Source organism: Thunnus thynnus, chromosome 17 (assembly GCF_963924715.1).
Source record: "Thunnus thynnus chromosome 17, fThuThy2.1, whole genome shotgun sequence".
NCBI lineage: Eukaryota > Metazoa > Chordata > Actinopteri > Scombriformes > Scombridae > Thunnus > Thunnus thynnus.
The window spans coordinates 13,138,095-13,154,821 of NC_089533.1; the positions used below are offsets into that span (position 1 = coordinate 13,138,095).

General features: G+C 36.2%; 2 protein-coding genes, 1 pseudogene and 1 gene segment (V, D, J or C); all 4 read right to left on the reverse strand.

The window, feature by feature from the left end:
- Positions 1-154: 154 nt before the first annotated feature.
- Positions 155-2,846, reverse strand: LOC137168158 (immunoglobulin lambda-1 light chain-like; annotated as a pseudogene).
- A 2,257-nt stretch (positions 2,847-5,103) lies between these two features.
- Positions 5,104-9,459, reverse strand: LOC137168115 (immunoglobulin lambda-1 light chain-like). 2 transcript variants are annotated; one of them, XM_067570597.1, is made up of 4 exons: positions 9,353-9,459; positions 8,931-9,260; positions 6,469-6,498; positions 5,104-5,632 (listed from the first exon to the last, which is right to left on the reverse strand). In XM_067570597.1, the coding sequence occupies exons 1-4, from the start codon at positions 9,390-9,392 to the stop codon at positions 5,307-5,309; spliced, it is 726 nt and encodes a 241-aa protein (XP_067426698.1). In that variant the 5' UTR covers positions 9,393-9,459; the 3' UTR covers positions 5,104-5,306. The 2 variants fall into 2 exon arrangements, with proteins under 2 accessions (XP_067426698.1, XP_067426699.1); XM_067570598.1 differs by lacking the exons at positions 8,931-9,260; positions 9,353-9,459 and adding exons at positions 7,404-7,733; positions 7,820-7,912.
- A 902-nt stretch (positions 9,460-10,361) lies between these two features.
- On the reverse strand, positions 10,362-13,153 carry LOC137201034 (immunoglobulin lambda-1 light chain-like). The gene is made up of 4 exons (XM_067615857.1): positions 13,037-13,153; positions 12,625-12,950; positions 11,686-11,719; positions 10,362-10,888 (listed from the first exon to the last, which is right to left on the reverse strand). Exons 1-4 carry the CDS (start codon positions 13,074-13,076, stop codon positions 10,563-10,565), a joined length of 726 nt encoding a protein of 241 aa, XP_067471958.1. The 5' UTR covers positions 13,077-13,153; the 3' UTR covers positions 10,362-10,562.
- A 2,849-nt stretch (positions 13,154-16,002) lies between these two features.
- LOC137168114 (immunoglobulin lambda variable 5-52-like) lies at positions 16,003-16,571 on the reverse strand. The segment is given in 2 exon segments: positions 16,003-16,318; positions 16,411-16,571. Coding segments are annotated over 2 exon segments (321 nt in total).
- Positions 16,572-16,727: the final 156 nt, after the last annotated feature.

Consider the following 16,727-nt stretch of genomic DNA (forward strand, 5'->3'; position numbering starts at 1 on the left):
TTGCAGTTCAGTTAAAACTGTTTTTAAATTTTTCATGAGAACAAATAAATACAAACCATTTTTTATATCACAATGCTTTTATTTAATTAAAGAAGTCTTGGAAAATGTACCAAATGCAAAGCTGATACAACACCTCCACCTAACTGTCACAACATTTATTACAAGCATGCAGACACATCTTTTCTAACATCTAAACCTTGTTATGAGCAAACAGCACAAACAGTAAAGAAACAGATTTTAAATGCTCATTCTGGTCCTCTACTATTCTTCAGCGGGACACTTTGACTTGTTGATGTTTTTCTCTGAAGTCTGGGAGCCCAAAGACACTTTACATGTGTAAACCTTGTCCATGTTCCAGTCTGACGTCTGGATGGACAGATAGCTGCTGATTTGGAAAGTCTGGTCTGGTTGCTGTACAGCGGTGCTGCTAGAGATCCCACTGCTCACTGGACTCCCAGCAGACAACCAGGTCACATCTGCAAAAGGCACAGACTGACTGGACAGACAGACCAGAGTGGCTTTGTTGGACTGGAGCTCAGCACTGGACGGAGGGAAGACTGTCAGGACAGGAGGAGAGAGGCTGGAGCCTGAAAACACATGAAGGACAATTATACATCAAATCAGTAACACAAATAATGACAGTAACAGTACTGTAACATATTAATTCATTCATTGTTTTGACAATATATAACAATCATGCTGATGAAGTAAAAAAAACTAAACATTTTAAATGGCAAAAACATTTATCAATCACAAACTCAGAAATTCAATCATTATCTCTGTATAATTTTTCATATTGGAAACAAATCCACAAGCACAAAATGGTATTTGAATTCTAATGAAATAATTTCAGTCAAAAAATTAAATTCTAATATATCAGTAGTCACTTTGCTTTAGTGGTGTCTAAGCATCAAAGAAAAATACATATTTATTTTTAAACAGCCAATATAAAGTTCAGATAAATTCAAAATCACCATCAAACTTTAGAAGATAAGTAATTAAATAACACAAGCACAGTAATTTACTATCAGTATCATGATGTAAAATCATTTTGACAGATAACCTTACAAACCTGTAGCTAGAATGCCTTTACAAGGTTAAATCTCGTCAGAATATTTAAATTAAAAAAAAAGAAAAAACTCTTTAAAATGCCTCAAACATAAAATAACATAAAAATATTTGTGGAGAACATTTTAAACATTGTGATTGTTTACAGATATTTCATTTGCCTTCAAACACATAGTTTAGTATCTAAACTAAAGTACAAGATGAATCTATTATTCACTGAAAGAAGTACAACAACAAGTCACACATAAATTGATTATTTTCTCTTAATATGTAACAGAAACAATAAATCTATCTTGTTTTATGATCAATTTAAAAGTACTTACTTGTCACGATCAGCTTGGTGCCTTGTCCGAATACCACAGTGATTCAGTTTGTACACATGGCTGTACAAAAACCTCCTGACTCTCACTAATGAGGGGAGTGAAACTGAAACATCCTGTTGAGACCAACTTTCACTGTCAACGTCTCATTCTCTTCATCACTCTGTTTATATTCCAAAACACTGCTGGACTTGAGGATTGATTCTGAATCTTCTGTTGCATCATCTTGTTTTCATGTTGATGTTAAAAGTCCAAATATCATCATTGAATGAAGAGGGATGATGGTGGAAATATTTTCCTTCATAAATGCATCACTCACACAAGGCAGCAAAGTTGATGTGGGTATTATTGAGTGCAGGGTGATATAAAAATCATTGTATGTTTAACTTGCTTCCTCCAAAAGTCATCTTCAAACATCAAATTTTATTCAAACCAATTAAAATAATCAAAAAGAAGTAATTACACAGAAAATTGCTCGTGCAACAGAGGACTCATCAGGCTGTTTATTATGTCCTGTGTTAAATGAAGTGTTTTTAGAGAAATCATTGTTTCTTCAGTTAAATGATCTAAAAGCAAGGTCCACTTACTGAGCTGTTCCCCGACTGTTTAAGATATTTCTCACATACATGTGTCCCCAAAGTCAAGAATAAATCTCTATGCTTATATTTGTTCATCACTGATCAATGTGTTTGCATTGCATTGTCCAGTGCAAATGAAAAGGAAAAAACAACAAACACTGAGTTTAATTATCTCTTCATGAGATCAGCCACTAAACTTTTATATGAAATGAGTGTTTTTTTAACAACAGATTGATGAAACTGGTTTGTATTGATCTTTAAAGTCTCATGTAGCTACAGAGAACATTAGTTGATGTGTGAGAGACTCAAAAAGCAGAAGTACTTTGTGAAGAGGTTTTTGTCACAGAGTAAATCACTGTGATACGTCCTCATTAGCAGAGTCGTCCCATGTTTGACAGTAATAGACTGCAGTGTCTCCTGCCTCTGCCCGCTTAATGATGAACTGATAATCTATGTTTGATGAAGATCTAGAGTTGAATCGGTCTGAGGAGAATCCTGTTCCAAAGCTGGGTGAACTGTCAGAATGGTAAAAACTCAGAACATACTGAGGAACTTTACCAGGAACATGTTTATACCAGCTGACATATGCACTATCATCTCTCTGAATGTTGCAGTTGAGAACAACTTCTTGTCCTATAGAAACTGTGTGGACAGCGGGCGTCTGGGTCACAACTATCACCGCATCAACATCTGTCAACAAACACAGAAAAACACACGAGTTAAAAGGTTTCAGCCTGAAAATATGAAATATAAAAGGAATCAGAAGAATATCTTACATGTTAGAGCAGTGATGAGAGTGCAGAGGGTCCCCAGCATGTTGTCAGTGTGTGGTGTAAACGTTCCTTACTGTCCAGCTGAGAGGTGAGCAGGGTTGGAGTGTGAGGAGAAGAGAGACTGAAGCTTATAAAGACACTGAGGAGAGGAGAAGTGGAGGAGGAGTTTCAACACTCAACACTGTTTTCATTTATGAATCTCCTACATCACATATGTGGTTTCATATCACATTGACAAATGATTTCATGGCAAAAAGCTTTACTGCTGTTGTTGTTGATCATATATCTATTTTTCATTATAAAGGTGTTTTGATGACATGTGTCTCCATACTCACATCACTTATTCATAACAATAAAAGCCAACATGGTCATTTGTCATCAAGAGAAGCAGACGAGATGATCACTCTATCATCAACCACTGCTATAAAACATCTCACATGTTAGACAAAACAGAAATATTTGAATTGACGCAGTCACTCATCATTGGTAAGTCACAGAAAGTGTTGCAGATAAAAAAGTGGTTCTATACATTTTTATAATAATATCTCCATTTTGTTTAGTCTGAGAAAAAATTGACCCTTTTGATTGAGTTCAGTTGTTTCAAACTTAAGCCTGAAAACAAAGAAAATCATAAATCTAATGGTTTAAAACCTAAACCATAAAAATCTAAGATGATTGTCAAGTTATGTGCATTAAAGCTCCGCTAGATGAACAAACACATTATACTGAAGGCGTAGTTGGATCATTTTCTTCAATACAAATATTTGGGCATTTTTTTATTGTGTGATCACAAACATGGTTTCAGTCTAAAGCTGCTTTTATTTGTGAAGATTAAACCACAATCTGTTATTGTAACAGTTTCCTTTCAACACTGCAGGGGTGAATGTTTGTAGTAGTGAAAAGATGGATTCATGTAAACTATTACTTTTACTGTTGTTGTGTAGAATAAAGTAGAGACATACTTTGAAAATATTTTCTCATGCAACATCAATTGGATACGGCTTTGGTTAATGGATGGTTTCACATTTAGTGAACGTTCTTACAACATCAAAAGCAGAAGTGAGTGTATTCAGTGAGGAGGTTTTTGTCACGGTGTAAATCACTGTGATACGAACTCACGCACAGAGGTGTCCAAAGTTTTACAGTAATAGACTGCTGAGTCTCCCTCCTCCACATTGTTGATGATCAGTCGATAATCTGATTTTGACTGATGATTAGATGTGAATTTGGGAGAAGAGAAACCAGAGCCGTATACTACAGAGCTCCAGTCATGACGGAACCTCAGAACAAACTGATGAACTCCTCCTGGACTCTGTTTATACCACCAAGCTCGTTCATTAGTAACAGTTCCCAGGTTACAGTCCATGGTGACTGTCTCTCCTTTCCTCACTGTCACAACAGGAGGCTTCTGTGTCACCACCGTCACACCACTCACACCTGGAAACAACAAGATGACACGGAGTCAAGAGAAACACACAGACTGATGAATCCAACATGAGGTCAAAGCTGCAGTAAGTCAGCCTCCTTACATGTTAGAGCAGTGATGAGAGTGCAGAGGGTCCCCAGCATGTTGTCAGTGTGTGCTGAGAATGGCCTTGTAACTTGGAAAGTGAGCTTACTGCTGACAGATGAGAGGGTTTGGAGGATGAGGAGAGGAGGTGCTGGAGGAGCAATTTAATACAACACTGAAACTGAGAGTGACTGACAGGAGGAGGAGCTTTGGTTTGATCTTTACATAAATGATGAGATTCACGCATGAAAGTTTTGGAAATTTTTCAAACATTTTTCTAGTTAGACTTTTATGAAAAATCATCCTCTAATTTACAAGTTTTTCACAAGTAAAAAAGAGACATTTGTTGGAGGATATAAGCTCTGAAACTGCACACATGCGTATATGAACAGATTAGAGGTTGACTGTCTTTGATTGACTGAATGACAATAAATAAAACATAAGTGTGTTTTCAGTCAGAGACAGTTCCCTCTGAAATAAGTAGAGGAGGCCTGCAGGTGCATCCTGGTTAAGAAGAGAAGGAGGAGAGAAGTGACGCTTCACTGACGAAGGATGAAAACTCAGTTTCAGTTTCTACATAGTTTATCTGATTTTTCTAACATCTCAACTGTTGAAAATTACTAAAACAAAATAAAGAAATATTAATCAAGTTTTTTCCTTCTTATGCATTTATCGCACATTTAAACTCGATAACAATATAAAATTCTTAAATGTCATCTGTGTGTTCTGGATTAACTGTAAATATCAGTGAGATGAACATCAGAAGAAAAATAAAATCTAGTGAAGGTTACAGTTATTGCAGTTCAATTAAAACTGTTTTTAAATTTTTCATGAGAACAAATAAATACAAACCATTTTTTATATCACAATGCTTTTATTTAATTAAACAAGTCTTGGAAAATGTACCAAATGCAAAGCCGATACAACACCTCCACCTAACTGTCACAACATTTATTACAAGCATGCAGACACATCTTTTCTAACATCTAAACCTTGTTATGAGCAAACAGCACAATCAGTAAAGAAACAGATTTTAAATGCTCATTCTGGTCCTCTACTATTCTTCAGCGGGACACTTTGACTTGTTGATGTTCTTCTCTGAAGTCTGGGAGCCCAAAGACACTTTACATGTGTAAACCTTGTCCATGTTCCAGTCTGATGTCTGGATGGACAGATAGCTGCTGATTTGGAAAGTCTGGTCTGGTTGCTGAACAGCGGTGCTGCTAGAGATCCCACTGCTCACTGGACTCCCAGCAGACAACCAGGTCACATCTGCAAAAGGCACAGACTGACTGGACAGACAGACCAGAGTGGCTTTGTTGGACTGGAGCTCAGCACTGGACGGAGGGAAGACTGTCAGGACAGGAGGAGAGAGGCTGGAGCCTGAAAATACATGAAGGACAATTATACAAAACTGCCATTAAAGTCATGAAAAAAACTGAAAAAATAGAAATTAAATCATTTATAAGAAGTATGACACTACCAGATTCATTCATTAGATGTTGTGACAATATAACAATCAAACAGAAGAAGCGAAAAGCATTTCAAATGGTAACATGTAAAAATCATCACTTAAAATATGAGCAGTGTTAATTTTTTTAACAAATTTGATCAATTATGAAGTGAAATTACAATGATCAGTTGAAAAAATTGATGGTATTTGACTTTTAATGAAATCACTTCAGTCAGTGGGGAATGAAAGTATATCACTTTGCTTTAGTGGTGTTTATATAACCATTAAGAAAAAACAGAATTTAAATAATCTCATAATCCAGATAAATTCAAAATCATCCTTAAACTTTAGAAGATTAGTAATTAAACAACACAAGCACAGTAATTTAGTATTGATATCATAATGTAAAATACTTTTGACAGATAATATAACATTCCTCTAGCAGATTATTCAGTGTTTGTCAATGTTAGAAAAATGTTAGAACTTCTCACTAAATGTAAATAATAAACAAAATCTTGCACATCTCTTAAACATAAATACACACAACTTCAGAGTATCTGTAGAAAACATTTTAAATATTGTGTAAACACTGTGTCTTTGCATTCAAAGACATAGTTTAACAAAGCTGAAGTACAAAATGAACCTACAATTCAGTGAAAAACATATTAAACATTATCGTCAAGAACACATACATTGATTATTTTCTCTTATAAACACCAGAAACAATAAATCTATCTTGTTTTATGATCAATTTAAAAGTACTTACTTGTCACGATCAGCTTGGTGCCTTGTCCGAATACCACAGTGATTCAGTTTGTACACATGGCTGTACAAAAACCTCCTGACTCTCACTAATGAGGGGAGTGAAACTGAAACATCCTGTTGAGACCAACTTTCACTGTCAACATCTCATTCTCTTCATCAGTCTGTTTATATTCCAAAACACTGCTGGACTTGAGGATTGATTCTGAATCTTCTGTTGCATCATTTTGTTTTCATGTTGATGTTAAAAGTCAAAATATCATCATTAAATGAAGAGGGATGATGGTTGAAATGTTTTCCTTCATAAATGCATCACTCACACAATTCAGCAAAGTTTATGTGGGTATTATTGAGTGCAGGGTGATATAAAAATCATTGTATGTTTAACTTGCTTCCTCCAAAAGTCATCTTCAAACATCAAATTTTATTCAAAGCAATCAAAATAATCAAAAAGAAGTAATTACACAGAAAATTGCTCGTGCAACAGAGGACTCATCAGGCTGTTTATTATGTCCTGTGTTAAATGAAGTGTTTTTAGAGAAATCATTGTTTCTTCTGTTAAATGATCTAAAAGCAAGGTCCACTTACTGAGCTGTTCCCCGACTGTTTAAGATATTTCTCACATACATGTGTCCCCAAAGTCAAGAATAAATCTCAATGCTTATATTTGTTCTTCACTAATCAATGTCTTTGCATTGCATTGTCCAGTGCAAATGAAAAGGAAAAAACAACAAACACTGAGTTTAATTATCTCCTCATGAGATCAGCCACTAAACTTTTACATGAAATGAGTGTTTTTTTAAAAACAGATTGATGAAACTGGTTTGTATTGATCTTTAAAGTCTCATGTAGCTACAGAGAACATTAGTTGATGTGTGAGAGACTCAAAAAGCAGAAGTACTTTGTGAAGAGGTTTTTGTCACAGAGTAAATCACTGTGATACGTTCTCCTTAGCAGAGCTGTCCCATGTGTGACAGTAATAGACTGCAGAGTCTCCTGCCTCTGCCCGCTTAATGATGAACTGATAATCTATGTTTGATGAAGATCTAGAGTTGAATCGGTCTGAGGAGAATCCTGTTCCAAAGCTGGGTGAGCTGTCAGAATGGTGAAATTTCAAAACATACTGAGGAGCTTTACCAGGAACATGTTTATACCATCGGGCAGAATAGCTATCATCTCTCTGAATGTTGCAGTTGAGAACAACTTCTTGTCCTGTAGAAACTGTGTGGACAGCGGGCGTCTGGGTCACAACTTTCGCCGCATCAACATCTGTCAACAAACACAGAAAAATACATGAGTTAAAAGGTTTCAGCCTGAAAATATGAAATATAAAAAGAATCAGAAGAATATCTTACATGTTAGAGCAGTGATGAGAGTGCAGAGGGTCCCCAGCATGTTGTCAGTGTGTGGTGTAAACGTTCCTTACTGTCCAGCTGAGAGGTGAGCAGGGTTGGAGTGTGAGGAGAAGAGAGATTGAAGCTTATAAAGACACTGAGGAGAGGAGAAGTGGAGGAGGAGGAGTTTCAACACTCAACACTGTTTTCATTCATGAATCTCCTACATCACATATGTGGTTTCATATCACATTGACAAATTATTTCAAGGCAAGAAGCTTTACTGCTGTTGTTGTTGATCATATATCTATTTTTCATTATAAAGGTGTTTTGATGACATGTGTCTCCATACTCACATCACTTATTCATAACAATAAAAGCCAACATGGTCATTTGTCATCAAGAGAAGCAGACGAGATGATCACTCTATCATCAACCACTGCTATAAAACATCTCACATGTTAGACAAAACAGAAATATTTGAATTGACGCAGTCACTCATCATTGGTAAGTCACAGAAAGTGTTGCAGATAAAAAAGTGGTTCTATACATTTTTAGAATAATATCTCCATTTTGTTTAGTCTGAGAAAAAAATGACCCTTTTGATTGAGTTCAGTTGTTTCAAACTTAAGCCTGAAAACAAAGAAAATCATAAATCTAATGGTTTAAAAGCTAAACCATAACAATCTAAGATGGTTGTCAAGTTATGTGCATTAAAGCTCCGCTAGATGAACAAACACATTATACTGAAGGCGTAGTTGGATCATTTTCTTCAATACAGATATTTGGGCATTTTTTTATTGTGTGATCACAAACATGGTTTCAGTCTAAAGCTGCTTTTATTTGTGAAGATTAAACCACAATCTGTTATTGTAACAGCTTCCTTTCAACACTGCAGGGGTGAATGTTTGTAGTAGTGAAAAGATGGATTCATGTAAACTATTACTTTTACTGTTGTTGTGTAGAATAAAGTAGAGACATACTTTAGAAATATTTTCTCATGTAACATGGGTCAATTGGATACAGCTTTGGTTAATGGATGGTTTCATATTTAGTGAACGTTCTTACAACATCAAAAGCAGAAGTGAGTGTATTCAGTGAGGAGGTTTTTGTCACGGTGTAAATCACTGTGATGCGATCTCACTCACAGAGGTGTCCCATGTTTTACAGTAATAGACTGCTGAGTCTCCCTCCTCCACATTGTTGATGATCAGTCGATAATCTGATTTTGACTGATGATTAGATGTGAATTTGGGAGAAGAGAAACCAGAACCATAATGTACAGAGCTCCAGCCATGATAAAAGCTCAGCACAAACTGAGGAACTCCTCCTGGAATCTGTTTATACCAGCAAGCTCGTTCATTAGTAACAGTTCCCAGGTTACAGTCCATGGTGACTGTCTCTCCTTTCCTCACTGTCACAACAGGAGGCTTCTGCGTCACCACCGTCACACCACTCACACCTGGAAACAACAAGATGACACGGAGTCAAGAGAAACACACAGACTGATGAATCCAACATGAGGTCAAAGCTGCAGTAAGTCAGCCTCCTTACATGTTAGAGCAGTGATGAGAGTGCAGAGGGTCCCCAGCATGTTGTCAGTGTGTGCTGAGAATGGCCTTGTAACTTGGAAAGTGAGCTTACTGCTGACAGATGAGAGGGTTTGGAGGATGAGGAGAGGAGGTGCTGGAGGAGCAATTTAATACAACACTGAAACTGAGAGTGACTGACAGGAGGAGGAGCTTTGGTTCAATCTGTGTGGTTTGTGACTTTTGTTGGTCACTTATCATCAAAGGAGGGAAATGTCTCATCTGTATTCACTATTTTCAGTGTAGTTGTTCATTTTTATTTTTAAAATAGAATAAATTCATGATGTGAAAAGAGCCTTCGGTTTGTGTGAATTTCTTTCTTCTTCATAATGACAGATGAAAGTTTCAAAAATTTTGTGACATTTTGTTCACTCTACATAGAGATTTATAAAAAAAAAAATCTTCTAATTTTTTCAGAAGTGACTTTTGTTGCAGGATATAAGGTCTGATTTTGCACACATGCGCATTATATACAGATTAGAGGCAAACTCTTTGATTGACTAAATGATAAGAGAGCTGACACTTGACATCTTCATTTACATGGAGCTATAAATAAGGAGAGGAGGCCTGCAGGTGCATCCTGGGAAGAAAAAGAGGGAGGAGGAGAGAAGTGATGCTTCACTGATGAAGGATGAAGACTCAGTTTCAGTTGCTACTTAATTTATTGCATTTCTCAACATGTTAACAGGAATCTAAAACCAGATGAAGAAGTAGTTCTGTTCTCTCTTGTGCTTTTATTGCAAATGTAAACTCAAATACAATGTAGCTCTCTTCATTTATATATAATAATGAATATTTCAGTAAGAATAAACTACACATAAGTCTGTCATCTGTGTGTTCTGGATTAACTGTAATTATCAGTGAGATGAACATTACAGGACAAATAAAATCTAGTGAAGGTTACACTTATTGCAGTTAAATCATTACTGTTTTAAATCGTATTTACATGAGAATTAAAAAAATACAAACTATGATTTTTTATCACAATGCTTTTATTTTATTTAACATCTCTTCAAAGATGCAACAATTGCAAAGCTGATACAACACCTCCACCTAACTGTCACAACATTTATTACAAGCATGCAGACACATCTTTTCTAACATCTAAACCTTGTTATGAGCAAACAGCACAAACAGTAAAGAAACAGATTTTAAATGCTCATTCTGGTCCTCTACTATTCTTCAGCGGGACACTTTGACTTGTTGATGTTTTTCTCTGAAGTCTGGGAGCCCAAAGACACTTTACATGTGTAAACCTTGTCCATGTTCCAGTCTGATGTCTGGATGGACAGATAGCTGCTGATTTGGAAAGTCTGGTCTGGTTGCTGAACCGCGGTGCTGCTAGAGATCCCACTGCTCACTGGACTCCCAGCAGACAACCAGGTCACATCTGCAAAAGGCACAGACTGACTGGACAGACAGACCAGAGTGGCTTTGTTGGACTGGAGCTCAGCACTGGACGGAGGGAAGACTGTCAGGACAGGAGGAGAGAGGCTGGAGCCTGAAAATACATGAAGGACAATTAAACATCAAATCAATAACACAAATAATGACAGTAACAGTACTGTAACATATTAATTCATTCATTGTTTTGACAATATATAACAATCATGCTGATGAAGTAAAAAAACTAAACATTTTAAATGGCAAAAACATTTATCAATCACAAACTCAGAAATTCAATCATTATCTCTGTATAATTTTTCATATTGGAAACAAATCCACAAGCACAAAATGGTATTTGAATTCTAATGAAATATTTTCAGTCAAAAAATTAAGTTCTAATATATCAGTAGTCACTTTGCTTTAGTGGTGTCTGAGCATCAAAGAAAAATACATATTTATTTTTAAACAGCCAATATAAAGTTCAGATAAATTTAAAATCACCATCAAACTTTAGAAGATAAGTAATTAAATAACACAAGCACAGTAATTTACTATCAGTATCATGATGTAAAATCATTTTGACAGATAACCTTACAAACCTTTAGCTAGAATGCCTTTACAAGGTTAAATCTCGTCAGAATATTTCAATTAAAAAAAAGAAAAAAATCTTTAAAATTCCTCAAACATAAGATAACATAAAAATATTTGTGGATTTTAAACATTGTGTTTGTTTACAGATATTTCATTTGCCTTCAAACACATAGTTTAGTATCAAAACTAAAGTACAAGATGAATCTATTATTCACTGAAAGAAGTACAACAACAAGTCACACATAAATTGATTATTTTCTCTTAATATGCATCAGAAACAATAAATCTATCTTGTTTTATGATCAATTTAAAAGTACTTACTTGTCACGATCAGCTTGCTGCCTTGTCCGAATACCACAGTGATTCAGTTTGTACACATGGCTGTACAAAAACCTCCTGACTCTCACTAATGAGGGGAGTGAAACTGAAACATCCTGTTGAGACCAACTTTCACTGTCAACATCTCATTCTCTTCATCAGTCTGTTTATATTCCAAAACACTGCTGGACTTGAGGATTGATTCTGAATCTTCTGTTGCATCATTTTGTTTTCATGTTGATGTTAAAAGTCTAAATATCATCATTGAATAAAGAGGGATGATGGTGGAAATGTTTTCCTTCATAAATGCATCACTCACACAAGGCAGCAAAGTTGATGTGGGTATTATTGAGTGCAGGGTGATATAAAAATCATTGTATGTTTAACTTGCTTCCTCCAAAAGTCATCTTCAAACATCAAATTTTATTCAAAACAATTAAAATAATCAAAAAGAAGTAATTACACAGAAAATTGCTCGTGCAACAGAGGACTCATCAGGCTGTTTATTATGTCCTGTGTTAAATGAAGTGTTTTTAGAGAAATCATTGTTTCTTCTGTTAAATGATCTAAAAGCAAGGTCCACTTACTGAGCTGTTCCCCGAGTGTTTAAGATATTTCTCACATACATGTGTCCCCAAAGTCAAGAATAAATCTCTATGCTTATATTTGTTCATCACTGATCAATGTCTTTGCATTGCATTGTCCAGTGCAAATGAAAAGGAAAAAACAACAAACACTGAGTTTAATTATCTCCTCATGAGATCAGCCACTAAACTTTTATATGAAATGAGTGTTTTTTTAAGAACAGATTGATGAAACTGGTTTGTATTGATCTTTAAAGTCTCATGTAGCTACAGAGAACATTACTTGATGTGTGAGAGACTCAAAAAGCAGAAGTACTTTGTGAAGAGGTTTTTGTCACAGAGTAAATCACTGTGATACATACTCCTTAGCAGAGTTGTCCCATGTGTGACAGTAATAGACTGCAGAGTCTCCTGCCTCTGCCCGCTTAATGATGAACTGATAATCTATGTTTGATGAAGATCTAGAGTTGAATCTGTCTGAGGAGAATCCTGTTCCAAAGATGAGTGAACTGTCCTCATGGTAAAAACCCAGAACAAACTGAGGAGCTTTACCAGGAACCTGTTTATACCAGTTGACATAATATCCATCATATCTCTGAATGTTGCAGTTGAGAACAACTTCTTGTCCTGTAGAAACTGTGTGGACAGCGGGCGTCTGGGTCACAACTATCGCTGCATCAACATCTGTCAACAAACACAGAAAAATACATGAGTTAAAAGGTTTCAGCCTGAAAATATGAAATATAAGAGGAATCAGAAGAATATCTTACATGTTAGAGCAGTGATGAGAGTGCAGAGGGTCCCCAGCATGTTGTCAGTGTGTGGTGTAAACGTTCCTTACTGTCCAGCTGAGAGGTGAGCAGGGTTGGAGTGTGAGGAGAAGAGAGACTGAAGCTTATAAAGACACTGAGGAGAGGAGAAGTGGAGGAGGAGGAGTTTCAACACTCAACACGGTTTTCGTTGAAAAATCACCTACATCATGTTTGCAGTGTCACATTAAATAATTTCTCATTAAACAATATTGTATAACTACTGTTGTTCATGAAAACCTGTTGTTGTGTGAGTATTATCTACTCTAAGGGTGATATCAGATTAATTCTATTTATCTTCCTGTGTTAATCATTAGATATTCATTAGATTACATTGACCACATGATAAATATATCATAATTGTTTTTTTTTATCAATTCATTTTTTCATGTTCTCCCAAAGTTGTATTTCATATGCAGCAAACACTGTTCTATAATAAGCAGGGTATTGAGTAAACTCTCATCTCAGTATTTTTATTCTTCTAAATATTTCTCTCACCAAGCAAACATGTTTGCTAATAATCCAAAATGATCAAAAATCAAATCAAGAATCTCTGTATCTACTTTAGAGTATCTGTTGTTACATTAATATAGCAATGATCTGCTCATGTTTTAGCTGCATTTGAATGAACTGTTTGTTTCTGCAACAGCTGTGTGTCAGTAAGGGTCTGTCCCATGAATGCAGGATGCATGTAGTTAGATTACTGTTACCTTATTGTAAGAAATCGTGAGAATGCATGAAGAAGATTTGGGAGTTTGAAAAAAAAAAAAATTGTGTATATAGGAAGTTACAGAGAGTTTTGGTTCATTGCTTCACACTCAGTGAGGATGTGTCAGTGACTCAGAAAGCAGAATGTGAGAATCCAATAAAAACTGTTCTGAAAACATATGTTTCATTATGTTGGGAAGGTGAGAGCATTAGCTAATGGCTTCACTCTCAGTCATGTGTAGGCAAGTCAAAAAGCAGAAGTGTTTAGTGAGGAGGTTTTTGTCACGATGTAAATTACTGTGATGCCTCCTCGTTAACAGAGCCATCCCATGTGTTACAATAGTAGACTGCTGAATCTCCCTCTTCCACGTTGTTGATGATCAGTCGATAATCTGATTTTGATTGATGAGTAGATGTGAACTTGGGAGAAGAGAAACCAGAGCCATAATATACAGAGCTATAGTCATGACGGAACCTCAGAACATACTGAAGAACTCCTCCTGGAATCTATTTATACCAGCGAACACTACCCTGTAACAGTTCCCAGGTTACAGACAAACACTGAGTTTAATTATCTCTTCATGAGATCAGCCACTAAACTTTTACATGAAATGAGTGTTTTTTTAAGAACAGATTGATGAAACTGGTTTGTATTGATCTTTAAAGTCTCATGTAGCTACAGAGAACATTACTTGATGTGAGAGACTCAAAAAGCAGAAGTACTTTGTGAAGAGGTTTTTGTCACAGAGTAAATCACTGTGATACGTACTCATCAGCAGAGTTGTCCCATGTATTACAGTGATAGACTGCAGAGTCTCCTGCCTCTGCCCGCTTAATGATGAACTGATAATCTATGTTTGATGAAGATCTAGAGTTGAATCGGTCTGAGGAGAATCCTGTTCCAAAGCTGGGTGAACTGTAAGAATGGTGAAATTTTAAAACATACTGAGGAGCTTGACCAGGAACCTGTTTATACCATCGGGTAGAAAATCCATCATCTTTCTGAATGTTGCAGTTGAGAACAACTTCTTGTCCTGTAGAAACTGTGTGGACAGCGGGCGTCTGGGTCAAAACTTTTGCTGCATCAACATCTGTCAACAAACACAGAAAAATATATGAGTTAAAAGGTTTCAGCCTGAAAATATGAAATATAAAAGGAATCAGAAGAATATCTTACATGTTAGAGCAGTGATGAGAGTGCAGAGGGTCCCCAGCATGTTGTCAGTGTGTGGTGTAAACGTTCCTTACTGTCCAGCTGAGAGGTGAGCAGGGTTGGAGTGTGAGGAGAAGAGAGATTGAAGCTTATAAAGACACTGAGGAGAGGAGAAGTGGAGGAGGAGGAGTTTCAACACTCAACACGGTTTTCGTTGAAAAATCACCTACATCATGTTTGCACTGTCACATTAAATAATTTCTCATTAAACAATATTGTATAACTACTGTTGTTCATGAAAACCTGTTGTTGTGTAAGTATTATCTACTCTAAGGGTGATATCAGATTAATTCTATTTATCTTCCTGTGTTAATCATTAGATATTCATTAGATTACATTGATCACATGATAAATATATCATGTTTTTTTTTTAATCAATTTATTTTTTTCATGTTCTCCCAAAGTTGTATTTTATATGCAGCAAACTCTGTTCTATAATAAGCAGGGTATTGAGTAAACTCTCATCTCAGTATTTTTATTCTTCTAAATATTTCTCTCACCAAGCAAACATGTTTGCTAAAAATCCAAAATGATCAAAAATCAAATCAAGAATCTCTGTATCTACTTTAGAGTATCTGTTGTTACATTAATATAACAATGATCTGCTCATGTTTTAGCTGCATTTGAATGAACTGTTTGTTTCTGCAACAGCTGTGTGTCAGTAAGGGTCTGTCCCATGAATGCAGGATGCATGTAGTTAGATTAATGTTACCTTATTGTAAGAAATCGTGAGAATGCATGAAGAAGATTTGGGAGTTTGAAAAAAAAAAAAAATTGTTTATATAAGAAGTTACAGAGAGTTTTGGTTCATTGCTTCACACTCAGTGAGGATGTGTCAGTGACTCAGAAAGCAGAATGTGAGAATCCAATAAAAACTGCTCTGAAAACATATGTTTCATTATGTTGGGAAGGTGAGAGCATTAGCTAATGGCTTCACTCTCAGTCATGTGTAGGCAAGTCAAAAAGCAGAAGTGTTTAGTGAGGAGGTTTTTGTCACTACTCGTTAACAGAGCCATCCCATGTGTGACAATAGAAGACTGCTTAATCTCCCTCTTCCACATTGTTGATGATCAAACGATAATCTGATTTTGATTGATGAGTAGATGTGAATTTGGGAGAGGAGAAACCAGAACCATAGCCTGGAGAGCTCCAGCTGTGATAAAAACTCAGCACAAACTGAGGAACTCCTCCTGGAATCTGTTTATACCAGCGAGCTGATTGATCAGTAACAGTTCCCAGGTTACAGTCCATGGTGACTGTCTCTCCTTTCCTCATCGTCACAACAGGAGGCTTCTGTGTCACCACCGTCACACCACTCACACCTGGAAACAACAAGATGACACGGAGTCAAGAGAAACACACAGACTGATGAATCCAACATGAGGTCAAAGCTGCAGTAAGTCAGCCTCCTTACATGTTAGAGCAGTGATGAGAGTGCAGAGGGTCCCCAGCATGTTGTCAGTGTGTGCTGAGAATGACCTTGTAACTTGGAAAGTGAGCTTACTGCTGACAGATGAGAGGGTTTGGAGGATGAGGAGAGGAGGTGCTGGAGGAGCAATTTAATACAACACTGAAACTGAGAGTGACTGACAGGAGGAGGAGCTTTGGTTTGATCTTTACATAAATGATGAGATTCACGCATGAAAGTTTTGGAAATTTACAAAACATTTTTCTAGTTAGACTTTTATGAAAAATCATCCTCTAATTTACAAGTTTTTCAGAAGTAAAAAA